Genomic DNA, 15,282 nt, shown 5'->3' with positions numbered 1-15,282 from the left:
CCAGGAAGACACTACAGGAGGGTCTGGGGGTTGGTGACACAGCTGCTCTCTGGCTGTGCTTGAGCTTTCTTTTTTTAGTGTCCAGTATTAGTCCCTCAGTGCCAGCTGGAGGTAAAGGAGCTGTTCTGGGCTGAGCCCACGGCAGCAGGCTGAGAACAGGCTTTGAGTGCTGGATTGGTTCCACCTTAAAAACAGGGAAAAAGGCACCTGCACCAGGTCAGGGCTGTACAGGTGCTGGCTCAGGCAGTGCTGCCACTCATCTGTCTCCTCAGAAAGAACTAAGGCAGGAGCAGAAAGAAGCCTTGTTTCAAAAGGCAAGTACTGGCACATTGCAACACCAGCCGCCATTTCCTAGGTCTGCTGCAGGCAGTGCTTTGGGGCCAGGGAATGGTGGGAGGGATTCCCAGCTCTCCCAGGGAAACACAGCACACTGTGGGCCTGCTAAGGCAGGTTGTAGGAAAAGGCTCTTTCTGGGAGCACAGCTCCTACAGCCTGCCCGGGTCCTGGGGTCCCCACTCTGTGAGGGTACCTGCCCTTTGTCACCTGGAACTCAGAAATGGGACCGGCTCCAACCCACCTTTTTTGCAAGAGGTGAGAAATTCAATCATTAATCTGAATTAGCCACCCAGTAAACTTTCCTAGACTCAAGAATGCTTGAAAGCAATGGAGCTGCTCCACATCCACATGGGGAATGTGAGCTGCCCAAGTGCCAAAGGGAGACCTGTGTATGCTGTACTTACACTGGTGAAACAGGAACTTTAATGCAGTACCAAGGATGATTAATTCTCATTGTCTTGGGAGTAAACGATGAGAGGAAAGTAGAACTTTAGTAAAAAGCATGTTTACAATAGAGCATGGAGGGTGGGGCTTTGCTGTTTCATGAAGAGCTCTCACTTCCAGGTATCTAAAGATTTTATTATGGTACAGAGGAGGAATGGCTGGGCAGGGGCACTCTGGGATACATCCCAAAGTCGAGGCTAGCAGCGTATCCCCATACCAATGGCCATGAATGTCCCAAACGTCCCACCGCTTTGCATCATCGTTTTGCCAACTCCACCCATCAGCTCTCGTCCTCTCATGCCAATCCTGAGATAAAGAAAACCAGGGAATTATACAGAAGCTGAAACCTGACATATCACAGACAAGCAGCAGAAAACATGGGAGACAACCAGCTCATGGTTACAAATGAGCTAAATCAGCCTAAATCTGTGCAGTGGTACCTCTCCTACCCCCGACACTGTTTGTGGTGCCCTGTGCTTGAGCTGCTGCTTCAGCTACTGCAGGGGCTCCTGAGTGACCCTCACCCGTGGCCCATGTGTATTTTTTCCTGCAGTGGAACCCTCCTGCCACGCCACAGCAAGAACAGCTTTGCATCTTAGTGCCCCAAATACCCTTAATATGGGAGAAAAAAAATTGTGCTGTCCAAGTTTTTGACTTGCAAGAGAACAAAAAGAGTTGTCTGAACTATTGTATTGCCATCCTGTCTGGATGCAATGGCAGTGCCTTTAATACCACCAACTTAAAATTAACTTCCTATTTACTACTGATTGTGTTTTTAATATGAGAGACACCTGAAAGGCGTAAAAGTGTCCAGAGGTGTTTCTGGTCTCCAGTTCTCACCTACCTGAGGTCTGACTGAAACAAAAAGAATTGTTCTGTCTCAAGAAGCTCTTGTAATATTTGGCTTTTAAGCACTGCAGTGACTTTAGGGTCTAAAGAATTTCATGCACTTGATTCTTAAAACATGAGATTTTCCCTCAGAAATGTTACAGCAGAACCACTATAACTGCTTCTTCTAAGTCCCCAAAATCTGTATTTTCTGCCAGCATTGTGATGCTTAGAAATACCCTCTGGGAACTCAGATCAGAAAAACATCAAACTTCCACTGGATTAGACTTCATGCCTTTTCATCCTGTGTTTAATCACAGGTGAAAACCCTGGAGCAGAAGGAGTTGTGGAAAGTATGAAGAGCTGACTGCAGTGGTTCCTTCTCACAGGTGATGTGCAAAGCCAGTCAGCAGTGCCAGAGTGAACCCAGAGCAGTGAGTGTGGTGTTTCCATGCTGGTGAGCCCCAGGGAAGGTGGAATGTTGTCTCTCTCTGATGCACAGTGGGGCTGTGCCAGTGCCAGCCACGCTCTGCCCACACTCCTGAGCTCATACTTGGGGTCAGTTCAGTAACTGCCCCCGTGCAAAGTGACCACAGTGCAGACACTGGGAGCCTGCAGAGCACCTTGGGAAGCTTCAGGGCCAGGAGAGGGCTGCACACACCATTCATCCAGCTCCCCCCAGAGCTGATCCTCCACGGCCTCAGCTTCCCAACAGGTGACAGGAAAAGGTCTGTGGAACTGTGACCTCCTGGCACAGGGGTGACCCAGAGGTGACACTCTGCCAGGGCCAGACTCGCCTGGTGGATGCCAGGGCTGATCAGTGTGGCCAGTCTGGAGACCCTGACAAACTTCCACCCACGGACAGCACAGGCCCAGGCCCGGTCCCTTCCCAGCCCCCCAGCAGCACCATTTCGCTCTGGCTGTCGCCCTGTCACCACCCGCCTGTGGCAGCATTTCCTCGGCGTACCTGAGGCAGGAGAACGTGCCGAACAGCGCCCCTGCAGCCATGCCCACGGCAAAGCCCATCATGAAACCCATCTTTATTCTGTCGAAGCAGCTGGGCTGCGACTGCCCGTACGGGCCCACGGTCACAGGCATCTAGAAAAGAACGGACAAAACCCACAGGCTTTACTGCTTTGTGTAACGGGCCTCCACACCCACCGCGGGCCGGCCCGGGCCCGGAGCTGCAGCGCTGTGCCGGCTCCCGGGCCTGACTCCCCGCCCGCCGCGCAGGAAGGCCGGGCAGGGACTGACGGCCCCGCTTCGCCCCCAACCAGCTCCTGCGAGCGCCGCGGGGTTGTCCCGGGGCCTCCCCTGTGCCGTCCCCCCGCGAGCAGCGCCCGCGGCCCGGCCCCGGGGGCACAGCGAACCCGCCCTCCCGGAACCCGAGGCCAGGGCGGGGGCTCGGGGCGGAGGCGCCCCGGGAGCGGCGGTCGCCGCTCCCCGCCGGGCCAGGAGCGCGGGGGTGGCCCGTGGGCCCGGCGGGGCTCCCCCTCAGCGCCCCGGTACCTCGCTGGGCCGCTCCGCGCTCCGCCCGGCCCCGCTTCCGGCGCGCTCCTGACGGAGCGGAAAGGGCGGCCCCGTGCGCGGCCCCGCCCATGCGCGCGCCCGCCCGCCATGCTGCTGTGGCGGCGTCTGGCGGGGCTGGGGAGCGGCCGCGCCCCGCGGCGGCTCCGGACGGCACCGGGACAGGCACAGACACAGACACAGACACAGCCGCAGGCAGAGGGACCGGGACCGGGTAAGGCCGCGGTCAGGTAGACCCGCTGTCGGCGCAGGGGCGGCCCCGCCGCTCCCGCGCGTCCCTGACAGCAGCTCCCTCCGCTCTTCTCCCCTCAGGGCGAACCGGCGATGGCGACGGCGCCCTGCGGCCGCTCTACATGGACGTGCAGGCCACCACCCCGCTGGTACGGTCCGCGCCGAGCTCGGGCAGCGAGCGGGGCCCGCGCTCACGGCTCTTCCTGAGCGCTCGCCTGTGTCCCGGGCTGCGGGGAACAGGGACATCGGACACCGGCCGTGCCCCCACACCGGCCGTGCCCCCACACCGGCCGTGCCCGCACACCGGCCGTGCCCGCACACCGGCCGTGCCCGCACACCGGCCGTGCCCGCACACCGGCCGTGCCCCCACACCGGCCGTGCCCGCACACCGGCCGTGCCCGGCGCGGGGACACGGGGCGGTCCGGGCGCCCCCGGGGGCCGGAGCTCCGCCGGCAGCCCCGGGCGCGGGCAGGGCGGGAGCGCGGCAGGGCTCACACCGACCCTGCGGGAGTGGCGGCGGCTGCGAGAGGCAGCAGGAGGTTAATTCAACCAAAATACCAGCCTGCCGTTTCTCTTGACACTTGTATTTCTTCTGCTCAGAAGAAAGGCCGTGTTGGATGGGACTTGGAACGCCCTGGCCTGGGGGAAGCTGTCCGTGCCCATGGCAGGAGGGCGGAACAAGACGAGCCTTCCAAGCGGTCTGTGGTTCTGTTTGCTCAGATGATCCCGTTCTGTGATCGCCTCAGTGCAGATCAAGGGCACAGAACACAATTGCCAGACACTGGTGTTGTCCATAACGTTTAATAACCTCACGTTTTTGAGATCTGGCCTGAGCTAAAGCAAGACACTGCGACAGAAGTGCTGATCCTGCAGTAGGGGGGCATGTCTAGAGGGGACAGAGATGCTTTTCCTTCTCTGTTTCTAAGGCTGGGTGTTTTGTGTCCTGCAGGATCCCAGAGTCCTGGACAGCATGCTCCCATACCTGACAGCCTACTATGGCAACCCCCACTCCAGGACCCACGCCTATGGCTGGGAGAGCGAGGCTGCCATGGAGAAGGCGAGGAGGGTGAGTCTTCATCTTCACAGTCATGGTTTTCCTGCTGGCAAGGACATTCAATGTCAAAAGAACATCAAAAACAATGAAGGAAAAAAGCCTGTTCTCTGTGGGCTGGATTTATCAGCTTCTTCTTGGCTTTGCTTTAGTAGATTTCTTTCAAGAAAAAATAGAATCACAGAATATCTGGAGTTGGAAGGGACCCACGAGGATCATTGAGTCCAACTCCTGGCCCTGCACAGGACCATCCCCAAGAGTCACACCCTGTCCCTGAGAGCATTGTCCAAACCCTCCTGGAGCTCTGGCAGCCTTGGGGCTGTGCCCACTGCCCTGGGGAGCCTGTTCAGTGCCAACCACCCTCTGGGGGAAGAACCTTTTCCTGAGATCCAGCCTGACCCTGCCCTGGCACAGCTCCAGCCGTTCCCTCAGGCTCTCTCAGTGGTCACAGAGCAGAGGTCGGTGCTGCCCCTCCGCTGCTGCTCGTGGGGAAGCTGCAGAACCCCAGGGAGGTCTGACCTCAGTCTCCTCCAGCTGAACAAGCCACGTGCCCTCTGCTGCTCCTCATGGCCCCTCAAGGCCCTTCACCATCTTTGTAGCCTCCTCTGCATGTGCTCTTTAATGGCTTTATATCCACACATGGAGGCCCCTCAACCTGCCCCAGGACTTGAGGCTGCCCCAGTGCAGACCAGAGCAGGACAGACCCCCCTCACCCTGCTGGGCCTGATGCTCCCCAGGACAGGGCTGGCCTTTGGGGCTGCCAGGGCACTGCTGGCTCCTGTTCCACCTGCCTCAGCCCAAACCTCCGACCCCTTTCCCAGAGCCTCTCATTCCCCACTGTGTCCGTACATCCGGGGTTGTCCCATCCCAGCACTTGCCCTAACAGTGAGATTAGAGCAGCTGAAGTGGCAGAACTCAAAACTTTAGACAAAGATGCCTCAGGAATTTTGGTTTCCTGGGGTCACAAGCGTGATGCTGCAGTGATTGGGCTACTCCATATTTTATCACTCTCCTAATCTTAGTGTGGGTCTTTGTAATTTTTTTTTTTAAGTAATGTGTAATGGGCTTTTGTCTACTTTTTATCTCTTTTAGGACAGGCTACTCCTTAATACTACTTCTGTAATGACCAGCTGTAATCCCTTTGAGGCTCGAGGGGGTTTTCTTGAAAACATTTTGCTTGTATTTTGCTGTGGTGGATTCACTGTATATTTTCTTAACAAATCGACATTGTATTTCTTTTTAAACAGCAAGTTGCAGATTTAATAGGAGCTGATTCACGGGAAATTATATTTACCAGTGGTGCAACAGAATCTAATAATATGGCAATTAAGGTAAAAGGTTTATACTGATAGTTATTTATGGTGTTAAAATTATGCTCTTAAGAACTGTATGCATCTTGAACAGTTTAAATGTTAATATGTTGGAGTAGGTAGCAAATATTTGCATTCCTGGATTTACTCCTTGTGATCCTCTGCTACAACTTGGAGGAAATACATGGAATGTTTTAGTGCACAGGATGTGTTTTTGAGTGTAAAATATTCAATGTTTATCTTACATGCACCAAATACAACATTTCTCCTCATGTAATTAAAATCTTTATCGTGAAATACAGTGGACATGCTGATTAGGAACTTTTTTCTGATGAAGACTGGGTTGCGTTTTAACCTTTAGTATGTGGTTGTTCAGGCTTGTCAGTGTATATGACTCCACATAAAATGTTTTTTAAAAAGTATTTTGATTAATGACACCTGTAACTTCTGTCAGTTAACATTTTCACAGGTTTTTTGAGAAACGAGTTGCTTTGAAAAATGAGTGCTGGTGGAGACACGTAGTGTGGATTATGTGGATTATTACCTTTTAGATTCATGACTTTGGGTCAGACAGGAAAGATCAAAATGAATTATATCAAAGTATTGATTTCTTGTTTCCAGTCATGGCTTTCTTCAGTGGTTTAATGGCCAATTTCTTGTTCACGGATTGTGCCTGACAGGGTGTTGCAAGGTTCTATAAATCCAGGAAAAAGCACATAATTACTACACAAACAGAGCACAAGTGTGTGTTGGATTCTTGTCGTTCCTTGGAAACAGAAGGTTTTCGGATCACGTATCTACCTGTTAAAAACAATGGGCTCATAGATTTGAAGGTAAGTTGTTACTGACAGACAGAAACTGAAAATAGAAGTTGTTTTTCCTTCAAATTGATGCTTAAGAGGACCTTGTGTCCTTTGTGACCTGTTAGTCACAACTTCTGTCCCTCTGAATCTTTCACCAGGAGCTGGAGGCTGCATTCCAGCCAGACACAAGTTTGGTTTCTGTAATGACTGTGAATAATGAAATAGGAGTAAAGCAGCCAATTCACGACATTGGTAAGTACTGTGTAGCTTTCAGATGCCAGCTGAAGTTGCTTCTGCTTCATTTTAGTTGATAATTTCGTCCCCAAGTGGTACTGATGCAAAAGATTAGGTGTAATATACTTAAGGAATAAATAATAATTTAAGTATTTAAAAAGAAAAATATAATGTAAATAAATAAATCTGCTGGCCCAAATAAAAACTGATTTTAAAAGGGAAATGAGAATGCTGAAACACAGGAGGACAACTTACCCTGTAAAAAGGATCGTGTTGAACCTCCTGTGCAGAGGAGAGGTCTGGGGTGGAGCTGTGCTAGGTGTGGATTCTGGGGAAGATGAGTTGTGATGTTTTTGATGACAGAAGTAAATAATATTGAAGTTCACTGCCCATGAACAATGTGTTATTTTGTTCCTCAGTGTATTTTAGGTCTGGATGTGAAAACATTGGTGACAGGCTGAGGTGGTAATAATGAGCATATGTGAGGACTAGTGACAATTCTGAGAACATTTTCAAGGCTGAGTGTTGCAAAATGTGGAGAGTAGAGGAAAGGGCATAAAAATACTTGGCAAATACAAATGTGAAAGTAAAGCTAGCTTGTACTGGGCTGGTGTTGAGAAGAAAAAGAATCAAGAAAAAACCAATTCTGTCCAACTGTGGAGTCATCTCTGTGTGGAAACTTAGATGTCTCATGCAACCATTTGTTCTTAAACTTGGTAGGTGTGAGTTTGGAAACAATCTCACTTCTTAACAGCAGTAGACTTTTTAACTTCTCAGCTGAAGCAATTCACCATAGTCTCGCCTGCATAAACCTGTGCCAAAGCATCAGCTGCAGTAGCCCCTGCACAGCTTTAGCCACTTCGCTGTAAAAGAAACATCACAGTCCCCATTTCTTCCTTTGTCACCTCAGAACTGGTCCCTCCTGTTGGTTTAGATTCATTGATGCTTTAGATCCATTGTTGGAATCCTTGGGATCATGGCAGTCAGACAAGGTAACGTGGGTTTGCCTTGGTGTCTTTGTTACAGGTGAGATCTGCCGGGAGCGGAAGGTTTTCTTCCACACGGATGCTGCACAAGCAATTGGTAAAATTCCTATGGATGTCAACGACATGAAAATTGATCTGATGAGCATCAGTGGCCATAAAATTTATGGGCCAAAAGGTACTCACTGAAGTGCTCTATAGGGAATTGTTTCCGTGCCTAACTTAAGCTAACTGCACAAGGTGTGCAGTCAGAGCTGTTTGTCATGGTGACAGTTACTTAAGCTGTAGAAAACTGTTCTAAGGCTGGTGTTGGATGGGCTCTGGAGCAGCTCAGGCACTGCTGCCAGCTTAGAGCTGCAGCCAGTGGATCTCCAGGGCTGATGGGTTGGGGTGGTTTCACCGAAGAAGGAACTGTGGTGTCTAATGGTGGCAGCATTGGAGCAGTGCCTTGTCAGGAGCTTGGTGGGAGGCAGAACTGATGCTGAAATGGTTGAACTGAAATCACTGGGTTTTAGAGCAAAGTTTAGACACAAATGTTACTTGCAATGAGGAGACCAAAAGATAACTGGAAAGTTTAAATTCTTAGTGATTTTGGTTGTTTTCTACTTCCAGTGGCTTCTTTCCCACAACTCCATTTGTGCATCTTCTTTGCAGAATGGGGTTTAAAATCCAACTGTGGATTTTCTAGTTGACTCACAAATACTAAAAGTCCAGGTATTATTACTGTCACAGTCCATTTAGTTTGTGACAGTGGGTGTAGAAAGCCAGCAATCAGGTTTGCTGTATTCTCTCTCTTCAGAAACAAAAGGCAAAATTTTGCAGTATGTCTTTTTTTTCTGTGCAAGCTCTCCTGAAAGCTGAAGACAGTCCTTGTCCAGAGATAATAAGTTCTCAACCAGTAGCTTTGGACAAATGACAGACATAAATTTTCACAACTTATTATGGCTGGAATTTGCAGCTGTTCTTCCCGTGTGACAGTCACTCATTAGGAGTACCAGGGCACACAAAGACATGAAAATTGGGTTTCTAGGCGAGGAGAGGGTGAGATTGACTGGCTGTCAAAACTGGCTCATCTCATCTGCCCATTGCAAATTGCTACCACTGATGAGTCTTCCTAATGAGAAGAAAGGGAGAGAACTCCTGGGACTGGTGTGGGCCTGGTAATCCAGGGAAAGGAGTTGGAAGTCAATAAGGGAACTTTATCAGTGAATGAAATATCTGCACATAAAAACTTCATTGCAAGGGGATGAACTTCAGCTGTGCATGGGAACTGTGGGAAGAAAGGGAAGTGATGAGTCCCTGGGTGGCTGAAGCACAGTGGAAAAGCTGAGCTCCCATGGCTGAAGCTCTGGGAGCCTGAACGTGAGCAGTGGGAACAAACACCATTTTCTAGAAAATAATACAATTCTGTACTCATTTACTACATTTTTCTCCAGTTAAGTGTCCAAATGTGTGTTTGCTTTGGAAATAAGGAATGTGACCAAACCTGGGAGTCCCTGTCTGTCCATAATTTCCGAGCTGTGGGCACATGGTAAAACAGCTCTCCTTGTTTCCAAGGGGTCGGTGCTCTGTACGTTCGCCGCCGACCGCGCGTCAGGCTGGAGCCCCTGCAGAGTGGGGGAGGCCAGGAGAGGGGACTGCGCTCTGGGACTGTGCCCACCCCTCTGGCAGTGGGGCTGGGAGCAGCCTGTGAGGTGGCACAGCAGGAGATGGAGGTATGTGTGAGAAGGTACTTGTCCGGGGTTCCAGAAAATAATATAACAGCACCGCTTAGGGCTTGGATTCCTTAGGTCTTCTTGTGTCCATGTGCCTGAATTAAATTTGCTTCTCATGCTTTAACATAAAGTGAACTTAATGTTTTGACAACTTCAAGGGTGTTTTTGGGTAATTGGAAGTTCTTTCTAAAGTTTCTTTTTTCTTGAAAAACAAAAAAGGTGACAGTTTTAGTGAAATACAGCTTTATGTGCTTTTACTCACTTCACACGTGTATTAGCAGCATCTCTGAATTAGTAAGTCATGTTTATAATGTATATTGAAAAAATAAGCCTTCCTAGTCCATTATTGTACCTATTATGTGTATGTAAGTTCAAGTTCTCTGGAGCTTTGCAACAAAGAATTTATTTTCTTTTTTCCTAGCTTGGACAGTAAAGTTTATTTGCTAGGTCTGGTGTCTGAGCCTCTGTGGGCTGCTGCGTTGGTTTGTGGGCACCAATGCCTTCCTTACGGCTGGAATGTAAAAATCCTTAAATACAGTGCCAGTGGGATGCATGGGCCAGATATCTGCACACGTAGGATCAAGCTTCTTCCCAGGAGACAGGCAGAATTCCATCTGAATCTGAGCTGGGTGGTTATGGAAACTGAGGCTAGAGAGCCTGCAGAGTCCAAATTCTGCACGAGCCTCAGATCTGGATTCTCTTCCTTGCCTGACAGAGTCCTGGCATTTCTAAATCAACTGATAGCCTGGTTTTCTTCTAAAGCTTTTCCAAGTGTGCAAACAAGCATGAATTGCGTCGTGTTCTTGTGGCTGTTCTGTGTGCCAGGGCTGATCCCTTCCTGCTCTCTTGGTGCAAGTGACCTCATTTTTCAGTGTAGAACAAGACGCTGCACGTGGGCAGTTCACTGTGCAGGTTACTGCTGGTAAAAGCTGAGCTCGCAGTAGTTTGTGAGTCCATGTCTCTGGTACAGTTGGAGAGCTGGGAAATAAGGAGCACTTGCCATAATAGGTGCCCTTTCTTGTGGTGCAAAATGCATCACCTTGTGCATTGCCTAACTTGTCTTTAAACACAACTCTGTGCTTTCATGAAAAGCAGTTTGGCAGCTTGTGTATGTAGGTCTTTCTGCATGGTTTGTGACCCCTTTGAAGACTGAGCTAGCTAGGAGCCAGGTGGTTATTCTCTTTTGAAACAGTCACCAGGGCAGGCAAAGTTTGTCAGTTCAAGTTTCAGCTGTGATTTTTCCCGTCTGGCCAACCCCAGTTACTCAAGGCTGCTCACGGTTGGCGACACGAAGCAGTTTGAGTGAGGTCAGGATGTACAGTTTCTTACTTGGGTCTCCTCTGGTTTCTTTGTTAGTATGACCATAAGCGAGTCTCACAACTGGCAGAACGACTGGTGACCAAAATAATGAGTGAAGTTCCCGACGTGGTGATGAACGGAGACCGGGAGCATCGCTACCCAGGTAACGAGCCCTCCGAGCTGCCTGGGGCCTCGGGGGTGAGGCTGTGGCTGAAGAATGCCCTTGAGCCACACATGATGCAGGTCCTGCCACGCAGGGGAGGATTTGCCAGAGATGTCAGTTGATGTATTTTTTTTCTATTTCATTTATTTTTATGTAGGATGCATCAATTTATCTTTTGCATATGTGGAAGGAGAGAGTCTTCTGATGGCTCTGAAAGATGTGGCTCTGTCTTCAGGAAGGTAGGTGGAATGTATGGGAAGGGTAGCAGTATGTTTTGGAGAGAAAATAGCATCTGCTAATGGAGGTAAAAGACTAAGGAGTGGTCTCTTCTGTGCCCCATATTTGCATATTCAGTTAATGAGTCAGCCTGGCACTGATTGCATTCTAAGGTGGTATTTAAGGGGCATATTTCTACTGAAGGTCAAATTTACTCATCCTGAAAGAAAAAAACCAAATAAAACCACAAACAAAACCAAAACAAAACCAAAAGAAAATCCAAACAAACTCCAACCCCCACCCCACAAAAACCAAGTTACAAATTCGTACCTGCCAGCCCCAGCCTTGCAGACTGGTTACCTGTGATCTGAGTAGCCTTGGCTTGTACTGGTGATACTGTCATTCTAAAGGCCACCAGCATTTGAGCAGCTTCTGTCCTTCAGCAGGATTTAACTGCAATCTCTTGAGGCTGGGCAAGTATCTGAGTTAAATCAGATCATAGTCCCTGTGTTAAATGCAGCAGCAGAAAGGAAATGGCATATGCTTTTATGGAGCTCTGCTGACTACAGGAGTGATGAGTAACATTTCTGTTACCAAGACACTCCTGATGTTTATGATGAAAGGAATGGAGTGTGAGGATGCCCCTTCCTTCCCTCACCTTTGAGAACAAAGCAGTCAGCGTATCCTAATTAGAAACAGGTTGGCATGATGAACAGGGAGAACAAGTCTCCACATGACTGTGTCTGACTTGTGTCACGTGAAGATCTCTTCTGAGTTTCTGCTCTGTGCACCAGGGAGCTGTAAATAGCTCTGATTTGTGCTGCATGTGGCTACCTGTTAAAACTGAGTCCCAGGACATAACCAGTTTTCCCTACTGCTTCAAGGTGAAAGTTTTCTCTACTGGCAGCTGTAACTGGATCATCTTGCTCTGGATTCCTCTGTGCCCTGCTTTTCATTTATTTGTTCTGCTGCCAAACAGCAGCTTGTGAAGTCTTTCTTTTTCATTATGTTCCCGGTGTGTTACCTTCTCTGGATAGTTCTGTCTTGGCTCCTTTGTCTTTTTTTCCACAGCCTTTTCTTCAGCTACCTCCTAATCCGCATTCCCCATGTCTCTGTGTGGCATTATGTTCATTCTTGCTGCGTTATCTGTGTTCTCTCTCCTTACCTTATGCTCCTAATTTATTACCCCCATTTCCCTTTAATGCCTGCCCCTTCTATTCTTTTTTCTTCATCAATAGAAATATCACTTTTCTTGCCTGTATTCATGGTGGTTTCTAAGAGGCTGGGGAAGCTGATACAGGTTGTTGTAAAGAGTCATAGTCATAAGAAACATCTGTAAGCGACGTGTTCTTTGTTGGAGGAGATTAGTGCAGTGTTACTTCAGTGTAGCACCTGCCTGTGAACAGAAGTGTGACATTTCCCTGCCTTCCCTTTCCCAGTGCTTGCACCTCAGCCTCTCTGGAGCCTTCTTATGTTCTGCGGGCGATCGGAACAGACGAAGACTTGGCTCACTCGTCTATAAGGTGTGTGCTCTGCCCTGATGTTTCCACGTGTTCTTCTCTTCTGAGAACAGTCGGTGGTGGATGTTCCACCCCTCCACATGCACACTATTCTGGTCCTCAATGGTTTTCCTTTGGTTTAGGTTTGGCATTGGTCGTTTCACTACAGAAGAAGAAGTGGATTATACAGTGCAGAAGTGCATACAGCACGTGAAGAGGCTGAGGGAAATGAGGTGAGCCATCCTTACTGGACACAAGGACTTCTTAGGGGTCATAATCATGGGAAGAGTTGGACTTAGTTCAAAGTAATGGTCTGCTTCAAAAATCTGGTGGTGTTTCTGTAAATCAGCAGTGTCCCCAGAGTGCGTGATGGGCCTGATTTTAACAGTAGAGACTCATTTTTAAGGAAACAAACCTGAAATCAAATCTTTTCACAGATCCTGCCTTTGTCAGAGAAAGAATACAAGTAGGGCAAGCACGTAGGGCAATACCTAGAAGGTTCTAATGCAGAGATGGTATTACTGAGTTAATGTAAAAGTTGGTTTATTCTGGTGCAACGGGAAGAGTCGTGACTCATCTGACAGTGAAAATGTGAGGGCTCGGTCTGGGCAAAGAGATACCTCCTGATTTCTTGTGTTATTGATCAAATTGTCTGGTTATTGTTGTTGATGATGTTCTGTGCATTTTAGGTAGCCTTTATTTTTCTCCTTTCTTTACAGCCCCCTCTGGGAAATGGTGCAGGATGGAATTGACCTCAAAAGCATTAAGTGGACTCAGCACTGAGAAAACGTCACTATCCATGGACTAGATGTGGATTAAAATGTATTTTTCTGTACATTCTTGAGCAAATTATGCAGCACTTCTGTTTTCTGACACTTGCAATTTGATGGGAGAACTGTGTTTTCTGATCACAAAGTCTAAGAAGCCAAAAATGAAACTAGTCTTTATCATGGAGAAAGGCAGGCTGATCCAACACCCATTGCATTTCCATTGACACACAGAAGTTTATGCTAAAATGCAATTTATTTGGAAATGTATTTTCTGAGAAGATTAAATCAGCAGGTTCCTCTTGGGCCAATGTAATCCTGGCACGGGGTTGTTGCTTCTCAGTGTAACTCATCTCAAGTCGTTGTTGTGTTTGCAGCGCAGACCTGGTGCCAGTTTGCAGTGGTTGAGGTGGGTGTCCTGCACAGGGCTTTGCCTCTCTTTGTCTTGTACTGCTGTAAGCTCTAGATAGGAAGATGCTTGGCATCTCTAGAGGAAAGGGATGTCTCAGTGTGGCTATGTGCCTTCACAGATAAGTTGTATGTGCAGTTAAGAACAATTTTTTCCTGAAATTGATTATTTTTGGCTCTTTTTCCTGGGTTTTATCTTTTTTTTGTGTGTGTGCTCCAAAAGATCCTTCTGTGTTCCAGAGTTTATGATACAATCACGATGCACTTTGCTGTCCCCTCCATTGGTTTTTTCCCATGCAATTTTACCTAAGTAAAGAAAGAATTCTGACCTGACTGGGGGAGGGGATGGGCAGGATCTGTCAGCTTCGGTGGCAGCACCAGTTTGGTGGGAGCACGAGTGGTGGAGGTGGTGGGGAGAGCAGACACGGTGCAATGTCTGAAGTCTGAGTTTTGTGGGGTTTTTGTTGTTTTTTTCTCCCCTTGTCATGAGACCTTTGATGTTACTTGGTTTGCCTGTGGGCCCCTGGCTTCTGTCAGTGCAGGGAGTTGTGCCCAGCTGAGCCTGTATATTTTGTCTGGAGATAAGAACAGATGGCTTTGGAGTTTCTCTGTCTCACAGACTGTACTGCCTGACTGGAGACTGGCATGGGAATCCATTCCCTGCACGTGCTGGGGGAGGTGTCTGTTAAAAAGAGTTTGAGGAGATTAATTCATAGCAGTGTTTCTCCTTTCTTACCTTTGGTGATCTTTCCAGTAGGAAACTGAAGCCTGTATGACAAAGTGCCTTTCTTTCAGTGCATAAGCAGACAGCTCTCCAATGAGTTGTGCTGATGATGGATGCTGTGTTAGCTGCTGAATTTGATATACCCATAGACAGTAACTTCTCTTTGGGATGGAATCTACCTCGAGGATCAACTGTGTCGTGTAAAAGCCAAAGCTGAGTCTCACAAGGTGGATTGTGTTACAGAAGCTTGTGCATTTTTTTGTTACTAAGGACAGATTTAGTTGTTTGTAATGGAAAGCTAATCCTCAGTTGTTCTATTTGAAATTATTAGGTTTAGCAGTTTTACTGTTGTAGTGCTGGCACCTTATATTTCATCACAACATTTTTAAAATACCGTATGCATAAGTAGGTTTTAGCAGTGTTGTATGGGCTCTGTTTTATCCTTGGGCCATATGTATTTTCTGGATTAAGCATGTGATAACGCTTTCCCAGCATGTTTTAGAACTGTATGTTTACGAAATTGTTCTTTGTCTTTCAAGAATGATAAAAAATTATAGGTAAGACTTAAAGTTGGCTACTGTCAGTCTTTTTGGATCCGCCTTTCTGGGTGAACCTTGCAGCACCACCAGTAAGTTGCTAAATTGCAGCTTTCATTGGGGAACAGGGAAAGATGAACTCCTGACTTTCTGCAAACACTGTTGGAAGTTCGCTGTCATCAAGATTACATTTGACTTTTGAAGAGTC

General features: G+C 48.2%; 2 protein-coding genes across 4 annotated transcripts; one reads left to right on the top strand and one right to left on the bottom strand.

Moving 5' to 3' along the window:
* Positions 1–894: 894 nt before the first annotated feature.
* On the bottom strand, positions 895–3,527 carry ROMO1 (reactive oxygen species modulator 1). 2 transcript variants are annotated; one of them, XM_039387440.1, is made up of 3 exons: positions 3,455–3,527; positions 2,576–2,706; positions 895–1,086 (listed from the first exon to the last, which is right to left on the bottom strand). In XM_039387440.1, the coding sequence occupies exons 2-3, from the start codon at positions 2,704–2,706 to the stop codon at positions 978–980; spliced, it is 240 nt and encodes a 79-aa protein (XP_039243374.1). In that variant the 5' UTR covers positions 3,455–3,527; the 3' UTR covers positions 895–977. The 2 variants fall into 2 exon arrangements, with proteins under 2 accessions (XP_039243374.1, XP_027596233.1); XM_027740432.2 differs by lacking the exon at positions 3,455–3,527 and adding an exon at positions 3,118–3,398.
* Positions 3,206–15,107, top strand: NFS1 (NFS1 cysteine desulfurase). Of its 2 annotated transcripts, XM_027740431.2 has the most exons (13): positions 3,206–3,349; positions 3,448–3,515; positions 4,316–4,432; positions 5,665–5,748; positions 6,408–6,560; positions 6,689–6,782; positions 7,791–7,925; positions 9,305–9,462; positions 10,819–10,924; positions 11,082–11,163; positions 12,580–12,663; positions 12,783–12,872; positions 13,359–15,107. In XM_027740431.2, exons 1-13 carry the CDS (start codon positions 3,226–3,228, stop codon positions 13,420–13,422), a joined length of 1,359 nt encoding a protein of 452 aa, XP_027596232.1. In that variant the 5' UTR covers positions 3,206–3,225; the 3' UTR covers positions 13,423–15,107. The 2 variants fall into 2 exon arrangements, with proteins under 2 accessions (XP_027596232.1, XP_039243373.1); XM_039387439.1 differs by lacking the exons at positions 3,206–3,349; positions 3,448–3,515 and adding an exon at positions 3,820–4,064.
* Positions 15,108–15,282: the final 175 nt, after the last annotated feature.

Source organism: Pipra filicauda, unplaced genomic scaffold (assembly GCF_003945595.2).
Source record: "Pipra filicauda isolate LSUMZ 115617 unplaced genomic scaffold, ASM394559v2 scaffold561_size491250_pilon, whole genome shotgun sequence".
In the NCBI taxonomy this organism is placed as follows: Eukaryota; Metazoa; Chordata; class Aves; order Passeriformes; family Pipridae; genus Pipra; species Pipra filicauda.
This window is presented reverse-complemented; position numbering and strand designations above follow the sequence as displayed.